Genomic DNA, 17,641 nt, shown 5'->3' with positions numbered 1-17,641 from the left:
GACCAGCCTGGGCAACGTAGTGAGGCTTGTCTCTATTTTAAAAAAACATATTTTGTAGTAGTGTTAGAGCCCAGAGAGCCCAAGGTCTGATTCTGTGTTCTGCAATCCCAAGGAAGTCCTGGCCCTAAATGTTGGGCCTCAGTTTCCTGGTTCTGAAGAGAGGGGCCAGTCAGCACAATCATACATGAGGAATAGGAAAGTTTATTTCTGGGGGATTGGCAAGACGAATGGATGGCTCCTGGGGTGCAAGGCTGGGTGACATTTGTAGACACTTTGTTTGTATTTATTTATTTTTTAGTAGAGACAAGGTCTCGTTATGTTGCTCAGGCTGGTCTTGAACTCCTGACCTCAAGCAATTCTCCCGCCTTGGCCTCCCAAAGTGCTGAGATTACAGGCGTGAGCCACTGCGCCTGGCTAAGTGTATTATTTTGAGCAAGTAATTTCCCCCAGCTCAGCTTTAATTTCTGCATCTAAGACATGCATCTGGTCTCCTGGAATCAGGATCCCAGAGGTACCCTGAGGGACACACTCTCCAGACTAGAAGTTGTTTTTATTCTCATCTCATTTGAAGTGGGGGAGAATCATAACTGGATGGCCAGGAGGATTCAACCCAAGGGCCTGCCTGCTCTCTCTGCCAACACAGGGCCCCTCAAAACTAAGGAAAGAGCTCCCCTCTTTCAGCCCCGGTTGCCGGAAGAGTGAGTGAATAGTGGAAGGGATGAAACATACTTTTCCTAGTGATGAGTATGTGCTTTCCAACTCTGTGAGGACACGTCTGAATTTCTGAAACAAGATGAACCTGGTTCCACTTCAACACCTTTGCACTTGCTATTCCCCCTGCTGTCAATGCCCTTCACTCAGTGCTTCATATACCTGGCTTCTGGTCATTCAGGTTGCAGCTCAAGAGTTATGTCTTCAAAGAGGCCAGAAGCTCACCATCATCTCCCACAATGTAACCTCCTTTTGCTAGCTTCATAGCTTCATGACTCTCACTTCTCTCTGAAATTGTCTTTTTTTTTTTTTTTTTTTTTTTTTTTGAGAAGGAGTTTCGCTCTTGTTGCCCAGGCTGGAGTACAATGGCACAATCTTGGCTCACCGCAACCTCCACCTCCCGGGTTCAAGCGATTCTTCTGTCTCAGCCTCCTGAGTAGCTGAGATTACAGGCATGTGCCACCACACCAGGCTAATTTTGTATTTTTAGTAGAGATGGGGTTTCTCCATATTGGTCAGACTGGTCTCGAACTCCTGACCTCAGGTGATCCGCCTGCCTTGGCCTCCCAAAGTGTTGGGATTACAGATGTAAGCCACGTGCCTGGCCTTTTTTTTTTTTTTTTTTTTTTTTGAGATAAGGTCTCACTGTCACTCCAGCTAGAGTGGAATGGTGCAATCATGGCTCACTGCAGCCTTGACCTCCCAGGCTCAAGTGATCCTCCCACCTCAGTGTCCCAAGTAGTTGGGACTACAGGCATGAGCCACCACTCCCAGCTAATTTTTAAACTTTTTGTAGAGACAAGGTCTATGTTGCCCAGGCTGGTATCAAACTCGTAGGCTCAAACAATCCACCCGCCTCCGCCTCCCAAAGTACTGGGATTACAGGCACAAACCACCATGTCTGGCCTGAATTTTTTTTTTTTTTTTTTTTTTTTTTTTTTTTTTTTGAGACTGATTCTCGCTCTGTCACCCAGGCTGGAGTGCAGTGGTGCGATCTTGGCTCGCTGCAACCTCCACCTCCTGGGTTCAAGCAATTCTCTGCCTCAGCCTCCCGAGTAGCTGTGATTACAGGCACCTGCTACCACACCTGGCTAATTTTTGTATTTTCAGTAGAGACGGGGTTTCACCATCTTGGCCAGGCTGCTCTTGAACTCTTGACCTCGCGATCCACCAGCCTCGGCCTCCCAAAGTGCTGGGATTACAGGCGTGAGCCACCACGCCTGGCCTGGTTTTTTATTTATTCATTTTCTCGTCTTTTTTGTCTGACATCTGTCTACCCTCATTACATACATCAGCTACACAAAGAAATTTTATGTCTTGTTCCTCCAGCATCTCCACAGTACCTAGCACAGTGCAACATATACAGTTGGGGTTCAATTAATACTTGTCAATGCAGGTGAAATTGAGAGGACAGACTTGGGAATCAGGCCTTGATTAAATCGTGCTTTGACCCTCCTCTCTCTAGCTATCTGCACTCCCTGGGCCTCACTTTCCTCCTCTGCGAAATGGACATATTCGGATAGTTGAGTAGATGTGCAACTATTGTAGATGAAAATAAATATTGCAATAAAGCCAGTAGCAGGGATAAAACTAAGTACATGGTGGCTGGGGTTACTATTATTAGTCTCCTGGGTGTGACTGTATTTATAGGACTGGGGCTCTTGAGCCCTTTGCTGACTTCTGAAGAACCACACCTCCACCAGGCTCTAAGTCAGGGGTAGCTGGAAGCCACCCTGGCACACTTCCCCACAATGTCTATCTACAGCTCTAACCACTCAAGTGTTCACCTCTTCACCCTCCAGCTCCTAGCTCTCGCAGCTTGTCTTCACCGTTCCTCTTTCCTCTCCAAGGCCACCTGGACTCTCGCATTCCGGTCCTTTAAATTCTTTCTTCCTTCCGCGTCCCCTCCCCACAGGGGCGAAAGTTGCCCATTCCGTCAGACCACAGCTTCCCTCCTGTGGGGGGATGGGGCCGAGTGCTCAGGATGTGGTGACAGCGGAGGTGACTGGACATTTCTGTCCTCTGCCAGCGCCTTCCTCGCGGCTACCCCGGTTGGAGTCCCGCTGGCCATATAAGCCCTGGCTGTAGGGCTCTGTTCCCAGGGTGAAGGAAACTCTGGGCCTCTCCCGTGCCGGGAACGCCCAGTGTGTGGCGTGTGCACACAAGCCCGACTGCAGTTCTTCACCATGTACGGAAAATGGGGGCACGGCCCAAAGGTTCTAACAGCCTTTTTTAGCCCGGCCCGTCCAGGGGCGCTGACTCACACCTTCCCCACTCCGCCCCAAAGGGGGCTCCAGGGCCCCAGCCGGTGCCCGGAGAGTGGTAGCCTACGTGCCAGCAAAAGCTGGCAGACTAGGCCGGAAGTGGGAGACCGCAGGCCTCTGGCGAAGGAAGCTGCCCTGCTTCTAGGCTTCTAGCCTTGCTATCCCGACGTCAGCTGAGGGTCTGTATGATTCCGAGACAGGACTGTGGATACACTGGTGCAGTCCTGCCACGACAGGCTCACCTCTGCATTCTCCATGCCATGCACAATAATTTATGTGTGAGACCCTGTACACCTCCAAAAAGGTGAAATTAATGAATAAGGAGAGGAGCAGGAGACGGCGAAGAGAAAAAGAAAGCACGCCAGACTGAGGACCGGCAGAAGCAAAGATAACATGTGCAAGCAGGAAAGCAGCAGCACGAAGCTCGTCAGCGATTACTCAAGCAGGATCGACCCACCTGCTCCTTTACAGAGTGGCCTGGGCAGCCCCACCCCGCCTCGAGCGCCCGGCAAGTCAAGACCGGATCGAACCATTTTATTACCTCCCCCTCCCAGAACCAGAAGCGCAGGCTAGCCGGCTGGAAGGGTCGTACCACTGACGCTGCGAGGGGAGTGTGGGCAGAGCCACTGAGCAGCGGGTGGGGGGACCAAACCAAGTGGAAGCTCTTGGGGAGGTGCCAAGTGCCCAGCGGCCACACGCGCCGGATCCAGGTTGGGCGGTAACTAGTGAGCCCCGCGCTGTCAGAGGTAGGCTCAGTGTCTCCGCCTTCCGGCTGCCATCTCCTGAGCGAGCTGCGCTGCCCCCCGGACCCCTAGGGCCCGCGAGAGCCGTTCCTCGCTGGGCACCAGCCAGGGCCCCGGGGAACCCGGGATCTGGTCGTTGGGATCCTCAGCGCGGCGCTCAGGAGGAGAAACCGTGGGGCCATCGGCGGCCGCCTCTGGACTAGGCTCCGGGCTGCCCCGGGTCTTCTTGAGCGTCGTCCGGGATGGAGGGTGCTGAACTAGGGAAGTGCTGCTGCTGCGAGACCCCGTTACCTCCGGCCCTCCAGGATCTGGGCTGCGATCTGGCCATGACGGGACTACGGATTAGATTGGGTGGTGAAGTAGGGAAGGGAAATCCAGGCCTTTGGCTGAGGATGGACAGGAGAACCCAAAGGCTGAGGGAGATGAGACCCTGACCCTTAGAGAAATCTCCCCGCCAGGCCTTCTGGGATCGGCACCACCCCTCACAACCCCGACACCTCCTTTCCCGAGACCCCTCCCCTCCTGGATCCAGAACATGCCCCTCAGAAATCATTTCCCACAATCTCCAAAGGAAATCAAACCCCGCTCATCTAGGAGCCCCTGCTCTCTCCTCTCTCATCCCACCTCCGTTGACTCCCAAACCACCGACCCTTTGTTTTTCAGAACTAGACCCCCTACCCTCTGGATCCCCATCCCATTTTCCCCCGGCTAAGATCCACTCTGCCTTCGCCTCTGAGAACTAAGACCCTTCCTTCCAAACACTTGCTTTTATCCTAGACCCCTTCCGTTCTCTCCCCCCAGTACCTGGAAAACCCACCCTCTGAAATTCCTATCCTCGGGACTGACACCCCTCCCTGCCCCTACGTTATTCCTATCCTGGGACCCTGTACCCCTCCCTGACCCTACTTGTGAGAATACCATGACCTCTTGCAGACCCTCCCCACAGAGACCACCAAACCCTTCCCACCCAGAATCTCAGCTTCTCCACTCTGTGAACCTCTCCCTTCTCCTCACTGATCTCTGACTTCTCTCCCTTGGGAAACCCACCAACTCCTTTTCGGGGCTCTCCCACCCCTCGAGGCTTGCCAGGGTGGGTCTCCAGAGGCCGACGAATAACTAGGTGGAGCTGGGGGCCTCCAGCTCGGATCCGCTCCACGGCCTGGGCATGGGTGAGGCCCTGCGTTGACTCTCCGTTGATGTGGAGCACGAGGTCCCCGACCTGGAGGAGTGCAATGCAGTCGTGTTGGAAAGGCAAAAGGAGAGCACCCCAACAAAGGCAGGGATAGCACCTACCAGTGGAAGGGGCTTCACGGCTCACCTCCAAACGACCACAGCGCTGTGCTGGGCCATCCTTCAGCAGCCCGCGCACGGCCAGCGGAGTGTCCCCAGCTACATCCCGGCCCCCACCTAAGGTGAGGCCAAAGCCTGCGTAACCGCGGACCAGCTCCACAGAGAAATGACCAGAAGCCTGGGATGGCTTCGGAGCACTACGTGCCTTACCCTGGATCACTTGGGGAGGCTCGTTACATGTCTCTAACCAACGGTGCTGGAATAAAGGACACAGGTGTACATAGTTTGCCCTGAGGCAGGTGGCCTCCGATAGAAGGATGAGATGGTACCTGGGGCCGGTGATCCACAATAGTGGCATGAGGCAGGCGACTGTCTGTGACCTCTATGTCCGCAGAGTCCAGCATGCTAACAGCTGGGAGATAAAAGCGGTGGAGAGGGCTGTTGGGGGACATGCCATGGAAACTACCTAGGACCTGTTCCCTGAGTTAACATTCTAGCCTCATCTACTTGTCTTGCCCCTGCAGCTCATATACAAACTGGCCCACCATTTACGCACCATCCCCTCAAGTAATCTTAAAGGTTCTCAGCCCAAACAAATAACTGTTCTGACCCCACCTTCTTAATAAACAATCCTGGGCTCAGCCATGTGAATAATCTTCCAGGCCTTCCTATCTCCCTCTAATAACACGCAGAACATATCCCTCAAATAACACCATTCGGCCCACCCTGGAGAATGCTACTCCAAAATTTGGCTCCTGAACCTTCCATAGCACGCCCTCTAATTAGCCTCTAACCCTCATCCCATTCCTGACATCTCAAGCCCCGCCCCCATGGGACTATAGGCTCCACCCCCGTGACTCACATTTCAGGCCTGCCCCTTCGCTGCGTGCCCGCCCCCCAAGCACTCTCAAGGCCCTGCCTCCTCAAAAAGGACCGCCGCCAGAACGGGGGGTCCAGTTCCGCACTCTCATCTAATCTAGCCCTCGCCGACTGCAATAACCCTCAAGGAATATGCTAGAATAACCCCAAGGCTCCTCCCACTCGAAGCACCCTCCGATCCCCGCCCCAAGTCGCGCCCCTTGGCCCCACCCAAGACAGGGCAGTAGCTGCTGACCCCCCAGGCCTGCCCCACTGAACCCAACTCCTCTCCGAACCCTCCCCCAGCGGAGGCCCTGCGCCAGTCACGCACCCTCCTTCCGGCGCAGGCGCAATGTGGCGCCCGCCTTGCGTACCAGCGCTGCCACGTCGACCGCAGCTCGCGCCGCCAGGGGGCGCGCGTCCAACCGCGCCAGGAGCTGCCGGGCGCTAGGGCCCGCGAGCGGGGAGGGGCCGCGGCCTGCGCGCAAGAGGGGACAGGTCAACGCCGACCATCGGCCTCGGCCAACCCCCATGCTTCCGGACGCTCGAAGACCTAGAAATGCCCCTCAGGATACCCGGCGACCCCTGGCCACTCCCTCGATAGTTTCGGAGGTCACTGCTGGCCCTCCCCTCACGCGATCCCCGACCGTCGCGGGTAGCCGGTGCACCCCCGCTTGCTCCCACGGTGTCCCTGGAGATCGCTGTTTGACTGCAATAGTCCTGGACACCTCCGAACACCCCGTGAGGTCCTCGACTGCCCCCTAATCACCCTGGATGCCCAACTCTTCGCCCGCGATATCTCAGGGGACCCCATTTCCCCAGATATCCTGGGAGAACACGGCCTGACCCCATAGCCCCGGAACCCCCAATTCCCCGTCTAAGTATCCTAGGCAACCCCTGCTACCCCCATGAATTCCCTCAGAGGGCCCGTTCCCCCCATGGCCCACATACCTCCAGAGTCCCCCTCCACAGGTCCCCAGGGGCCCCCAGCTCCCCTCCCCCCAGTTCACTATAGACCCTGAGTGCCCAGGTGTCCCCAGTGACCACGGGCAGACCCCTCCCCGCACATCTGCACGTCTCCCTGGAGACTCCTGAGAGCCCCTCCCCTGCTCTGGTGCGCGGCCCTTTCCCTCGTGTGTGGGTGTGGGTAGGGGACCTCCAGCCCAGCCTCCATCGCTGGGCCCCTGCCCCCTGCCACCGCCACTTGGGCCCCAGAGCCGCTCTGTTTACCACCTGTCAGAAGGAAAAGGTGTGGAGCAGACAGGCGGGACGGGGGTGGCGGCGACTCGCCCTGTCCTTCCCCAACGACCCCAATCCCTGTACCTCCTCTGCTCCCCCTAGGGTCCGCGGCGTCCCCTGTGCGCGGCTCCATGGCCAGTAGTCCGCCGGGTGGACGCAGGGCAGCCAGCTACGAATTTTGAGCTCTGGGGCGCGCTCACCTGGCGGCCCGCCCAGGCCCTGGAGGCTGAAGCTGGCGGGTCCCGTGCCTGGCTCCCGGACCCGCGCGGTGACCTACCTGGCGGCCAGCAAGGAGGCCTGGCTGTAGGAGCCAGGAGGAGTGCTTGGCCTCACTCTGCTGCAGGCGCCGCACTCTGTTAACTAAAGGTCCTAGTTAGAATTTAAAAGCCTGACAATACCAACTGTTGCTGAAGATATGGAGGAAATGGAACTCCTATACCGCCGGTGGAAATGTAAAATGATATTGCAACTTTATTTGTTTATTTAGAGACAGGGTTTCGCTCTTGTTGCCCAGGCTGAAGTGCAATGGCACGATCTCGGCTCACTGCAACCTCTGCCTCCCGGGTTCAAGTGATTCTCCTGACTCAGCCTCCTGAGTAGCTGGGATTACAGGCATGCACCACCACGCCCCCCTAATTTTGTATTTTTAGTAGAGACGGGGTTTCTCCATGTTGGTCAGGCTGGTCTCGAACTCCCTAAAGTGCTGGGATTACAGGCGAGGCCCGCCTCAGCCTCCCAAAGTGCTGGGATTACAGGCGTGAGCCACTCGCGCCCGGCCTGCAACTTTAGAAAACAGTTTGGTAGTGTCTTTAAAAACTAAGCGTACACATATGAGCCAGCCATTCCACTCCTGCATATTTATCTAAAAGAAAGCACACATTTACACAGCCTTGTCTTACAAATATTCATAGCAGCTTTATTTCCTGTCTTATTCATTTAGAACTACTGTAACAAAATATCGTAGACTGGGTGGTTTAAACAACATAAGTTTCTCACAGTTCTGGAAGCCGGAAAGTCCACGATCAAGGTGGTAGCCAATTTGGTTCCTGGTGAGGTCTCTCCTTTTGGGTTGCAGATGCTTGCCTTCTTGCTGTGTCCTCACATGGAATTAAGAGAGTGAAGGAGAGTAAAGGCGTGAGAGAGACACACACAGAGAGAGGGAGAGATCTCTCTCTTCTGTTTCTTATAAGGTCACAGTCCTATCTGGTTAGGGCTCCACCTTAGTGACCTCATTTTACCTTAGTTGCCTCCTAAAGAAGCTATCTTCAGATACAGTCACATTGGAGGTTAGAGCTTTAACATATATATTTATGGCTGGGCACAATGGCTCATGCCTGTAATCCCAGCACCTTGGGAGGCCAAGGCGGGTGGATCACCTGAGTTCAGGAGTTCAAGACCAGCCTGGCGAACATGGTGAAACCCCATCTCTACTAAAATATACAAAAATTAGCCAGGCGTGGTGTCAGGTGACTTAATCCCAGCTACTCGGGAGGCAGAGGCAGGAGAATCATTTGAGCCCGGGAGGCAGAGGTTGCAGTGAGTGGAGATCGAGCCATTGCACTCAAACCTGGGGGATAAGAGCGAGACTTCTCTCAAAAAAACAAAACAACAACAACAACAAATATATATATATATATATTTATGGGTGGACACAATTCAGTCCATAATATTTGTTAATATCCAAAAACTGGAAATAACCCAAATGTCCATTAATAGTTGAATGAGGCCAGTAATCGCAGCACTTTGGGAGGCTGAGGTGGGAGGATCGCTTGAGCTCAGGAGTTGGTGACCAGCCTTGGCAACATAGTGAAAGATTGTCTCTATTTTAAAAACATAGAAACATTGTCTCTATTTTAAAAATGCTAATGCCTGTAATCCTAGCACTTTGGGAGGCTGGAGGTGGAGGCAGGAGGATTGCTTGAGCCCAGGAGTTCGAGACCAGCCTGGGCAACATAGTGAGACCCCATCTCTCAAAAAGAAAACAATTTTCAATGAAAAAAATAGATGAATAAATTAACAAACTATGGTATACACATACAGGGTAATACAACTCAGCAATAAAAAACAATGAAGGATTTGGATGAATCTCAAAAATAATTATGGTAAAACAAGCCAGACCCACGCTCCAAAAAAGCACATGCTGTATGATTTCTTTTATATAAAAATCTAATAAAATGCAAACTGATATACAGTGACAGAAAGTGGATTAGTGGTTGCCTGGAGGGAGGGGGCCAAAAGGGCAGGAAAGAGGAAATACAAAGGGCAGGAGAAAACTTTTGGCAGAGATAGTTATACTCAGTATTTCTTTTTTTTTTTTTTTTAAGTGACAGGGTCACATTCTGTCATGCAGGATGGATTGCAGTGGCACAATCATAGCTCATTGTAACCTCAAACTCCTGGGCTCAAGGGATCCTCCTGAGCAGATAGGACTACACATATGTGCCACAATGCCTGGCAAATTTTTTACATTTTTGTAGAGACTGGGGCGGGGGGGTCTCACTATGTTGTCCAGGCTGGTCTTAAACTCCTGGCTTCAAAAAATCCTCCCACCTCTGCCTCCCAATGTGCTGGGATTACAGAGGTGAGCCACCACACCCAGCCTGTTCAGTATCTTCACTGTAGTGATCGTTTCACTGATATAAACATATTCAAAACCTATCAAATTGAAGTCAATTATATCTCAACCCCTTCAAAACTTAAAATAGCTGGGTGTCGTGCATGCACCTGTAGTCCCAGCTACTTGGGAGGCTGAGGCACGAGGATCACTTAAGCCCAAGACTTAGAGGTTACAATGAGCTGTGATCATGCCACTGCACTCCACCCTCAGTGACAGAGCAAGACCCTGTCTTTAAAAAAATAAAATATAAATTCTCAAAACAGGCAGGGCATGATGACTCACGCCTGTAATTCCAGCACTTTGGGAGGCCAAGGTGAGAAGATCACTAAGGCCAGAATTTTGAGACCAGCCTAGCCAATATAGCAAGACTTTGTCTCTAATAAATAAATAAATACAATCTTTTGTTAAATTAATGAATTGGGTGGGGCTGTGAGAGAAATTGACTTAATTCTTGAATTACATGAGGCTAAAAGGGGTAATTAGGGTTTTTTTTAATGATTTTTTTTTTTTTTTGAGATGGAGTTTCGCTCTGTCACCCAGGCTGGAGTGCAGTAGTGCGAGCTCGGCTCACTACAACCTCCATCTCCTGGGTTCAAGCAATTCTCATGCTTCAGCCTCCGAAGTAGCTGAGACTAAAGGCACCCACCACCATGCCTGGCTAATTTCTGCAGTTTTAGTAGAGACAAGTTTTCATCATGTTGGCCAGGCTGGTCTCAAACTCCGCCCATCTCTGCCTCCCAAGGTGCTGGGATTACAGGCATGACCCACCGTGCCCAGCTGGGTAATTGGGTTGTATTCACAAATGGATGAGGCTAAGAGGGGCATTGATTTGAATCCACAGTGGGGCAGGGCTAAGTGAGGGTTTGCTCCCCCATAGTGTCATTGTAATCAATATTAAAGATAAGCACCAACACTGCTACCAAATAGCTTGGCTTGGCACAACACCAGCAATTTGGAAGCTTTGTTCTGAACTCTCTTGACAGTCTTACCATGCATATCTCATCACCCCCACTTCCCAGAGAGGTACATTGAGGTGTCAGACAATGCAGTGGCTGGAGTTCCTCCCTCATGTCTGCATCCTCTCTACACCCCTAACCCTGCCAGCAGCCTCAGTGACACATGCACTACTCTCTGGCCCTGGAATTTCGGCCCTGCTGGTGTCAGCTCTCTCAGTGAACACCTATCCTGGGCCCCTGCCCCTGTAATTTCAGCCCTGCTGGTGTCAGCTGTCTCAGTGAACACCTATCCAGCATCCTGGGCCCCCGCCCCTGTAATTCACGTCCCCTGAGGACGTCCTTGGACCCCTTCATTCGTTCATGATTCCCCAAGCCTGAATACCTCCCAGCCTGGAAGCAGTTTCCCATCCAGTTGGCAAGCTCCCTGATCGATGTTAGTAGATTCTACCTGGTGCTTGGATGCCTCCCCTCACTGTCCATCTGTCCTCGGCCCTTGGACAATGCCCCAGTCTGCAAGACCCTCCCATCCATGGAGCTACAGAGCCTCAAGCTCTCCTTCACAGTGTGTAAGCACCTCACTCTCATATCCACAGGTTCTTAAAACCTGGAGCCCCAGATTGGAAGCTGCCCTCTCCAGATTCAGGTGTGGAAGTCTCAACAAGAATTGGGAGGAGCAGTGAAGGAGGTCCAGGGTGTCCCCCCTTAGACAAGGTCAGGTCAGAGGTGAAAGAGGCAGGGGACTGCAGGTGGAATGAAAGCAGGAACCGTTCAGACCCTTTCACCTATGAGGATACTGGGTCTCTGAAAGGTGAACGAGAGAGGCTTGCACAACCAGCCAGAATGGACATTAGGACACAGTGTGTCCACAGCCATAGTGAAATAGTCACTAACCAAGTGAGTCTTGTAGGTAAGCTGCCTGAAACTGGTGTTGTTTGCTTGCTGCAGGGACCTAGGCAGGTCCCTGAGCCTCTCGGACCCTGAGTTTCTTATTTGGCAAAGTAGTGGTGAAAGGCCCTCTCTCACTGCAATCCCATTCCTCCTTCCACTACAGTCACACTGTGTCCGAATGCTCCCTGCTTGGGGCTTATGTCCCCAGACACTCCCCTTTTCAAACGTAGAAGAGGCCTCATTCCTCCACTGACATCGGCTAGTGTCCCATCCAACTCCAATGCATTCATTCACAGCCTCCTCAATTTTGGGTCCCATCTCTCATCCACTCTCCAAGGGACCTGCCCTCTGCAATTTTATTTTCTTTTTCTTTTTTTTTTTTTTTTCTTGAGAGGGAGTTTTGCTCTGTCACCCAAGTTGGAGTGCAGTGGAACGATCTCAGCTCGCTGCAACCTCCGCCTCCCAGGTTCAAGCGATTCTCTTGCCTCAGCCCCCCGAGTAGCTAAGATTACAGATGCCCACTACCACACCCGGCTAATTTTTATAATCTTAGTAAAAATGGGGTTTTGCCATGTTGGCCAGGCTGGTCTCAAACTCCTGGCCTCAAGTGATCCACCTGCCTTGGCCTTCCAAAGTGTTGGGATTACAGGCATGAGCCACCGCGCCCAGCCCACCCTCTCCAATTTTTGAGTTCCGCAACCTCATAATGCCCAGAGCACCAAACCATTCTTTGGCTCCAAAAGCTCCAACGGTACTCAGTCCCACCACATATTTCCAGTTTCCCAACAGGGACAGTGGGAGATAAACTTTCCCTGCAAATATACTGAGTGCCTACTTGTGCAAAGCTCTGGTGGAGATTGCAGAGTTTCCTAGTAAACTCGGGCTCCAGTTCTGCGTCCCTGCTTTTAGTTGTCAGAGGTCAGACAGTACCCTAATTTCTCTGGGCTTCGACTGCCCCTTCCTATGCTGGAATAGCAACATCCCAGAGTGGAAAAAGGAGCCAGCCCAGCGTCCTCAGCTAACGGAGGCCTCCTTGCTGGCTGCCAGATAGGCCACCCCGCAGATACAGGAACCAGGCACGGGCCCGCCACCCTGTTTCCAGGGTCTGAGCGGGTCACCAGGTGAGCACGCCCCAGAGCCCAAAACTCGTCGCTGGCTGCCCTGCGTCCACCCGGCCGACTACTGGCCATGGAGCCGCGCACAGGGGGCGCCGCGAACCCTAAGGGGAGCAGAGGAAGTACAGGGATTGGGGATGTTGGGGAAGGACAGAGCGAGTCGCCGCCACCCCCGTCCCGCCTGTCTGCTCCACACCTTTTCCTTCTGACAGGTGGTAAACAGAGCGGCTCTGGGGCCCAAGTGGCGGTGGCAGGGGGCAGGGGCCCAGCGATGGAGGCTGGGCTGGAGGTCCCCTACCCACACCCACACACGAGGGAAAGAGCCGCGCACCAGAGCAGGGGAGGGGCTCTCAGGAGTCTCCAGGGAGACGTGCAGATGTGCGGGGAGGGGTCTGCCCGTGGTCACTGGGGACACCTGGGCACTCAGGGTCTGTAGTGAACTGGGGGGAGGGGAGCTGGGGGCCCCTGGGGACCTGTGGAGGGGGACTCTGGAGGTATGTGGGCCATGGGGGGAACGGGCCCTCTGAGGGAATTCATGGGGGTAGCAGCGGTTGCCTAGGATACCTAGAGGGGGAATTGGGGGTTCCGGGGCTACGGGGTCAGGCCGTGTTCTCCCAGGATATCTGGGGGAAATGGGTCCCCTGAGATATCGTGGATGAAGAGTTGGGTATCCAGGGCGATTAGGGGGCAGTCGAGGACCTCACGAGGTGTTCGGAGGTGTCTAGGACTATTGCAGTCAAACAGCGATCTCCAGGGACACCGTGAGAGCAGGCTGGGGGTGCACCCGGTACCCGCGATGGTCGGGGATCGCGTGAGAGGGGAGGGACAGCAGTGACCTCCGAAACTACCGAGGGAGTGGCCAGGGGTCGCCGGGTATCCTGAGGGGCATTTCTAGGTCTTCGAGCGTCCGGAAGCATGGGGGTTGGCGGAGGCCGATGGTCGGCGTTGACCTGTCCCCTCTTGCGCGCAGGCCTGGGCCCCTCCCGCCCGCGTGCCCCAGCGCCCTTCCGCTCCTGGCGCGGCTGGACGCGCGCTCCCTGGCTGCGAGGGCTGCGGTCGATGTGGCGGCGCTAGTACACAGGGCGGGCGCCACATTGCGCCTGCGCCGGAAGGAGGGTGTGTGACGGGGGTGGGGCCTCCCAGGGGGCAGGTTCGGAGAGGAGCTGGGTTCAGAGGAGCAGGCCTGGGGGGTCAGCAGCTACTGCCCTGCCTTGGGTGGGGCCAAGGCGCGCGATTTGGGAGGGCGGGGATCGGAGGATGCTTCGAAGGATCCTTGGGGTTATCCTAGAATATTCCTTGAGGGTTATCGCAGTAGGCGAGGGCCAGATTAGTTGAGAGTGCGTAGCTGGATCCCCGTTCTGGTCGGCGGGGCCTTGAGGGTCCTTTCCGAGGGGTTGAGGCCTGGAGAGTGCTGGGGGCGAGCACGCAGCGAAGGGGCAGGCCTGAAATGTGAGTCATGGGGATGGAGCCTATAGGCCCATGGGGGCGGGGCTTGCGATGTCAGGAATGGGATGACGGTTAGAGGCTAATTAAAGGGTGTGCTCTGGAAGGTTCGGGAGTCAAATTTTTATTATTATTATTATTATACTTTAAGTTCCAGGGTACATGTGCACAACGTGCAGGTTTGTTACATATGTATACATGTGCCGTGTTGGTGTGTTGCACCCATTAACTTGTCATTTACATTAGGTATATCTCCTAATGCTATCCCTCCCCCGTCCCTCCACCCCACGACAGGCCCCGGTGTGCGATGTTCCCCACAGGAGCCAAATTTTGAAGTAGCATTCTCCAGGGTGGGCCGAATGGAGTTTGCCTGTGTGTGTGACCATATTTGGAGATAATCCTAAAGGTGTTATTTGAGAAATGTTTTCTGCGCTTTATTAAAGGGAGATAGGAAGATAAGGTCTGGAGGTGTTCAAATGGCCGGGCCCAAGATTATTTAAGGAGGTGGAGCTTTGGGGATTACTTGAGATGAGGGTGGGGAGACAGTTTAATTGGAGGCGTGGCTCGGACGTAAATTCAAGGAGCTGCGGCTAGAAAGTGAATTTAAGGGGCGGGGCTGAGACAATTTCTATGGAGAGTCTCTAACCGCTTTCTCCGCCTCTTCAATCCCCTAGCCTTTATCGTTCTGGGCTGTAAGGACAATAATGTCATGGATAGTCGTCTGCCCCACAGACCCCCTCGCCTTTCATGCAGAGGTTCTATCATGACAAATACAGCCAGGCGTGAAAAACCTTGGGTACTTTTCGGGAGCTGTGAACAGTACGTGGCTCTGGAGTCTGCCTTAATGAACCTTGGGTGCGGGAGGCTTACAAGGGTATGGGGAAGGATGGAAGGTGAAGAAGGGCAGTGGACAAAGCTAGGCTGAAAACATAGCACAAGCCCTGAGCCAATATGGAGAATTGGGTAAGACTCCAAACTCTGGTGCTAGGCAGCCTGGGTTCAAGTCTGACTGCTTCTACCTGCTTCCTCACCTTCAGTATGTTATTTAAGCTCTTTGTGAAAAGCTTAGCTGCAGCCATACAAAAGAATGAGATCATGTCCTTTGCAGGGACATGGATGGAGTTGGAGACCATTATCCTTTACAAACTAACGCAGGAACAGAAAACCAAGTACTGCATGTTCTCAGTATAAGTGGGAGCTAAATGATGAGAACACATGAACACATAGAGAGGAACAATACACACTGGGGCCTATTGGAGATTGGAGGATAGGAGGAGGGAGAGGATCAGGAAAAATAACTAATGGTTACCAGACTTAATACCTGGGGGATGAAATAATCTGTACAACAAACCCCCATCACACACGTTTATCTATGTAACAAACCCGCACATGTACCCCTTAACTTTTTTTTTTTTTTTTGAGACAGAGGCTCGCTCTGTTGCCCAGGCTGAAGTGCAATGGCGCCATCTCGGCTCATCGAAACCTCTGCCTCCTGCCTCAGCCTTCTGAGTAGCTGGGATTACAGGTGCCCGCCACCACGCCCAGCTAATGTTTGTATTTTTAGTGGAGATGGGGTTTCACCATTTTGTCCAGTCTGGTCTTGAACTCCTGGGCCCAAGTGATCCACCCACCTCGGCCTCCCAAAGTGCTGGGATTACAGGCATGAGCCACTGCTCTGGGCCACCCTTGAAACTAAAAATTAAAAAAAAAAAAATACTAGACCAGGCACGGTGGCTCACGCCTGTAATCCCAGCACTTTGGGAGGCCAAGGTGGGTGGATCACGAGGTCAGGAGATCGAGACGATCCTGGCTAACATGGTGAAACCCCATCTCTACTAAAAATACAAAAAAAATTAGCTGGACATGGTGGCGGGCACCTGTAGTCCCAGCTACTTGGGAGGCTGAGGCAGGAGAATGGCGTGAACCTGGGAGGTGGAGCTTGTGGGGAGCCGAGATTGCGCCACTGCACTCCAGCCTGGGCAACAGAGCCAGACTCCATCTCAAAAACAAACAAACAAACAAACAAAACTAACAGAAAAGAGAAAGAAAGAAAAACTTAGCTACTCGAATGTAAACAAAATACATATATTCATGTTAAGAATCAGAACAATAACAAAAAACCAAAACCATGTAACCTGTATTTTTCTCAATCAACTTTCAGACTTTTTGTTTGAAATACAGGAGATCATGGGTAGAAAATTATTGCAATCTTTTAATAACTTTTTAATAGACATTGAGATTATATATATAATTTACATACCATACAATTCACCCATTTAAAGTGTACACTTGGTTTTAGTATATTCACAAGATTGTGCAATCATCATCCCATTGTAAATTTAGAACATTTTTGTCTTCCTAAAAGAAACCCCATGCCAGTCGCAGTGGCTCATGTCTGTAATCCCAACACTTTGGGAGGCTGAAGCAGGAGGATCACTTGAGCCCAGGAGTTCCAGACCACCCTGGGCAACATAGTGAGACCCTGTTTCTCCTAAAAGTAAAAAATAAAGGTTGGGCATGGTGGCTCACGCCTTTAATCCCAGCACTTTGGGAGGCCAAGGTGGGCGGATCACAAGGCCAGGAGATCGAGACCATCCTGGCCAACATGGTAAAACCCCATCTCTACTAAAAATACATAAATTAGTTGGGTGCAGTGGCGCGTGCCTGTAATCCCAGCTACTCGGGAGGTTGAGCCACAAGAATCGCTTGAATCCAAGAGGCAGAGGTTGCAGTGAGCCGTGATCGTGCCACTGCACTCCAGCCTGGTGACAGAGCAAGACTCCATCTCAAAAAATAAATAAATCAAAATAAAAAATAAAAATGTAGCCTGACATGATGGCAAATGCCTGTAGTCTAAGTACTTCAGGGGTTGAGGCAGAAGAATCACTTGAGCAGGAGAGGTGGATGTTACAGTGAGTCCTGATCACACCACTGCACTCCAGGCTAGGCAACAGAGCAAGACCCTGTCTCAATGAATGAATGAATGAATGAATAAATAAACCTTATAGCCTTTTTTTAGAGAGATGGGATCTTGCTATATTGCCCAGGCTGGAGTGCAGTGGCTATTCACAGTTGCGATACCACTACTGAGCAGCACAGGAGTTTTGACCTGCTGTTTCCAGCGTGGGTAGATTCACCCCTCCTTAGGCAATCTGGTGGTGCCCAGTCCTGAGAGGTCACCATATTGATCACAAAGTTAGTGTGAACACCCAATCAGCATAGCACACTACAGCCCGAACTCCTGGACTCAAGTGAGCCACCTGCCTCAGACTCCCGAGTAGTTGGGACCGCAGGCACGGTCACAGAGTCTGCCCCACAACCTTTAGCTCTACTTCTCCAGCCCTTGGCAACCATTAACACACTATCTCTACGGATATGCTTATTCTCATTTCCTAAATATTGAATCATACAATATGTGGTCTTTTGTGATTTCCTTCACAAGGCACAATGTTTTTGAAGTTCTATGTTGTAGCCTGTGCCAGTACCTCACTCCTTTATACTGCTAATTAATATTTCT

The 17,641-nt window shown here is 52.5% G+C and overlaps 1 protein-coding gene across 6 annotated transcripts; it reads right to left on the bottom strand.

Moving 5' to 3' along the window:
* Positions 1–3,494: 3,494 nt before the first annotated feature.
* On the bottom strand, positions 3,495–7,370 carry MAGIX (MAGI family member, X-linked). 6 transcript variants are annotated; one of them, XM_009439070.5, is made up of 6 exons: positions 7,190–7,370; positions 6,198–6,344; positions 5,338–5,420; positions 5,037–5,264; positions 4,766–4,937; positions 3,495–4,053 (listed from the first exon to the last, which is right to left on the bottom strand). In XM_009439070.5, exons 1-6 carry the CDS (start codon positions 7,236–7,238, stop codon positions 3,728–3,730), a joined length of 1,005 nt encoding a protein of 334 aa, XP_009437345.2. In that variant the 5' UTR covers positions 7,239–7,370; the 3' UTR covers positions 3,495–3,727. The 6 variants fall into 6 exon arrangements, with proteins under 6 accessions (XP_009437345.2, XP_009437346.2, XP_016799618.1 ...); XM_009439071.5 differs by having other exon boundaries at positions 3,495–4,038; positions 7,190–7,312; XM_016944129.4 differs by lacking the exon at positions 5,037–5,264 and having other exon boundaries at positions 7,190–7,313.
* Between the last annotated feature and the right edge of the window lie 10,271 nt (positions 7,371–17,641).

The sequence above is a fragment of the Pan troglodytes genome, chromosome X (assembly GCF_028858775.2).
Source record: "Pan troglodytes isolate AG18354 chromosome X, NHGRI_mPanTro3-v2.0_pri, whole genome shotgun sequence".
Lineage (NCBI taxonomy): Eukaryota > Metazoa > Chordata > Mammalia > Primates > Hominidae > Pan > Pan troglodytes.
Note: the sequence above shows the minus strand (reverse complement) of the source record. Positions and strands in the feature narration are given on the sequence as shown.

Excerpts from the sequence above, each read along its gene's own strand:
- MAGIX (XM_009439070.5), bottom strand. The coding sequence starts at position 7,238 with ATGGAGCCGCGCACAGGGGACGCCGCGGACCCTAGGGGGAGCAGAGGA. Across the intron at positions 5,421-6,197 it reads GCGCCTGCGCCGGAAGGAGG|CTGTTAGCATGCTGGACTCT; the intron begins GTGCGTGACTGG and ends TTTATCTCCCAG. Across the intron at positions 4,938-5,036 it reads AGCGCTGTGGTCGTTTGGAG|GTCGGGGACCTCGTGCTCCA; the intron begins GTGAGCCGTGAA and ends GCACTCCTCCAG.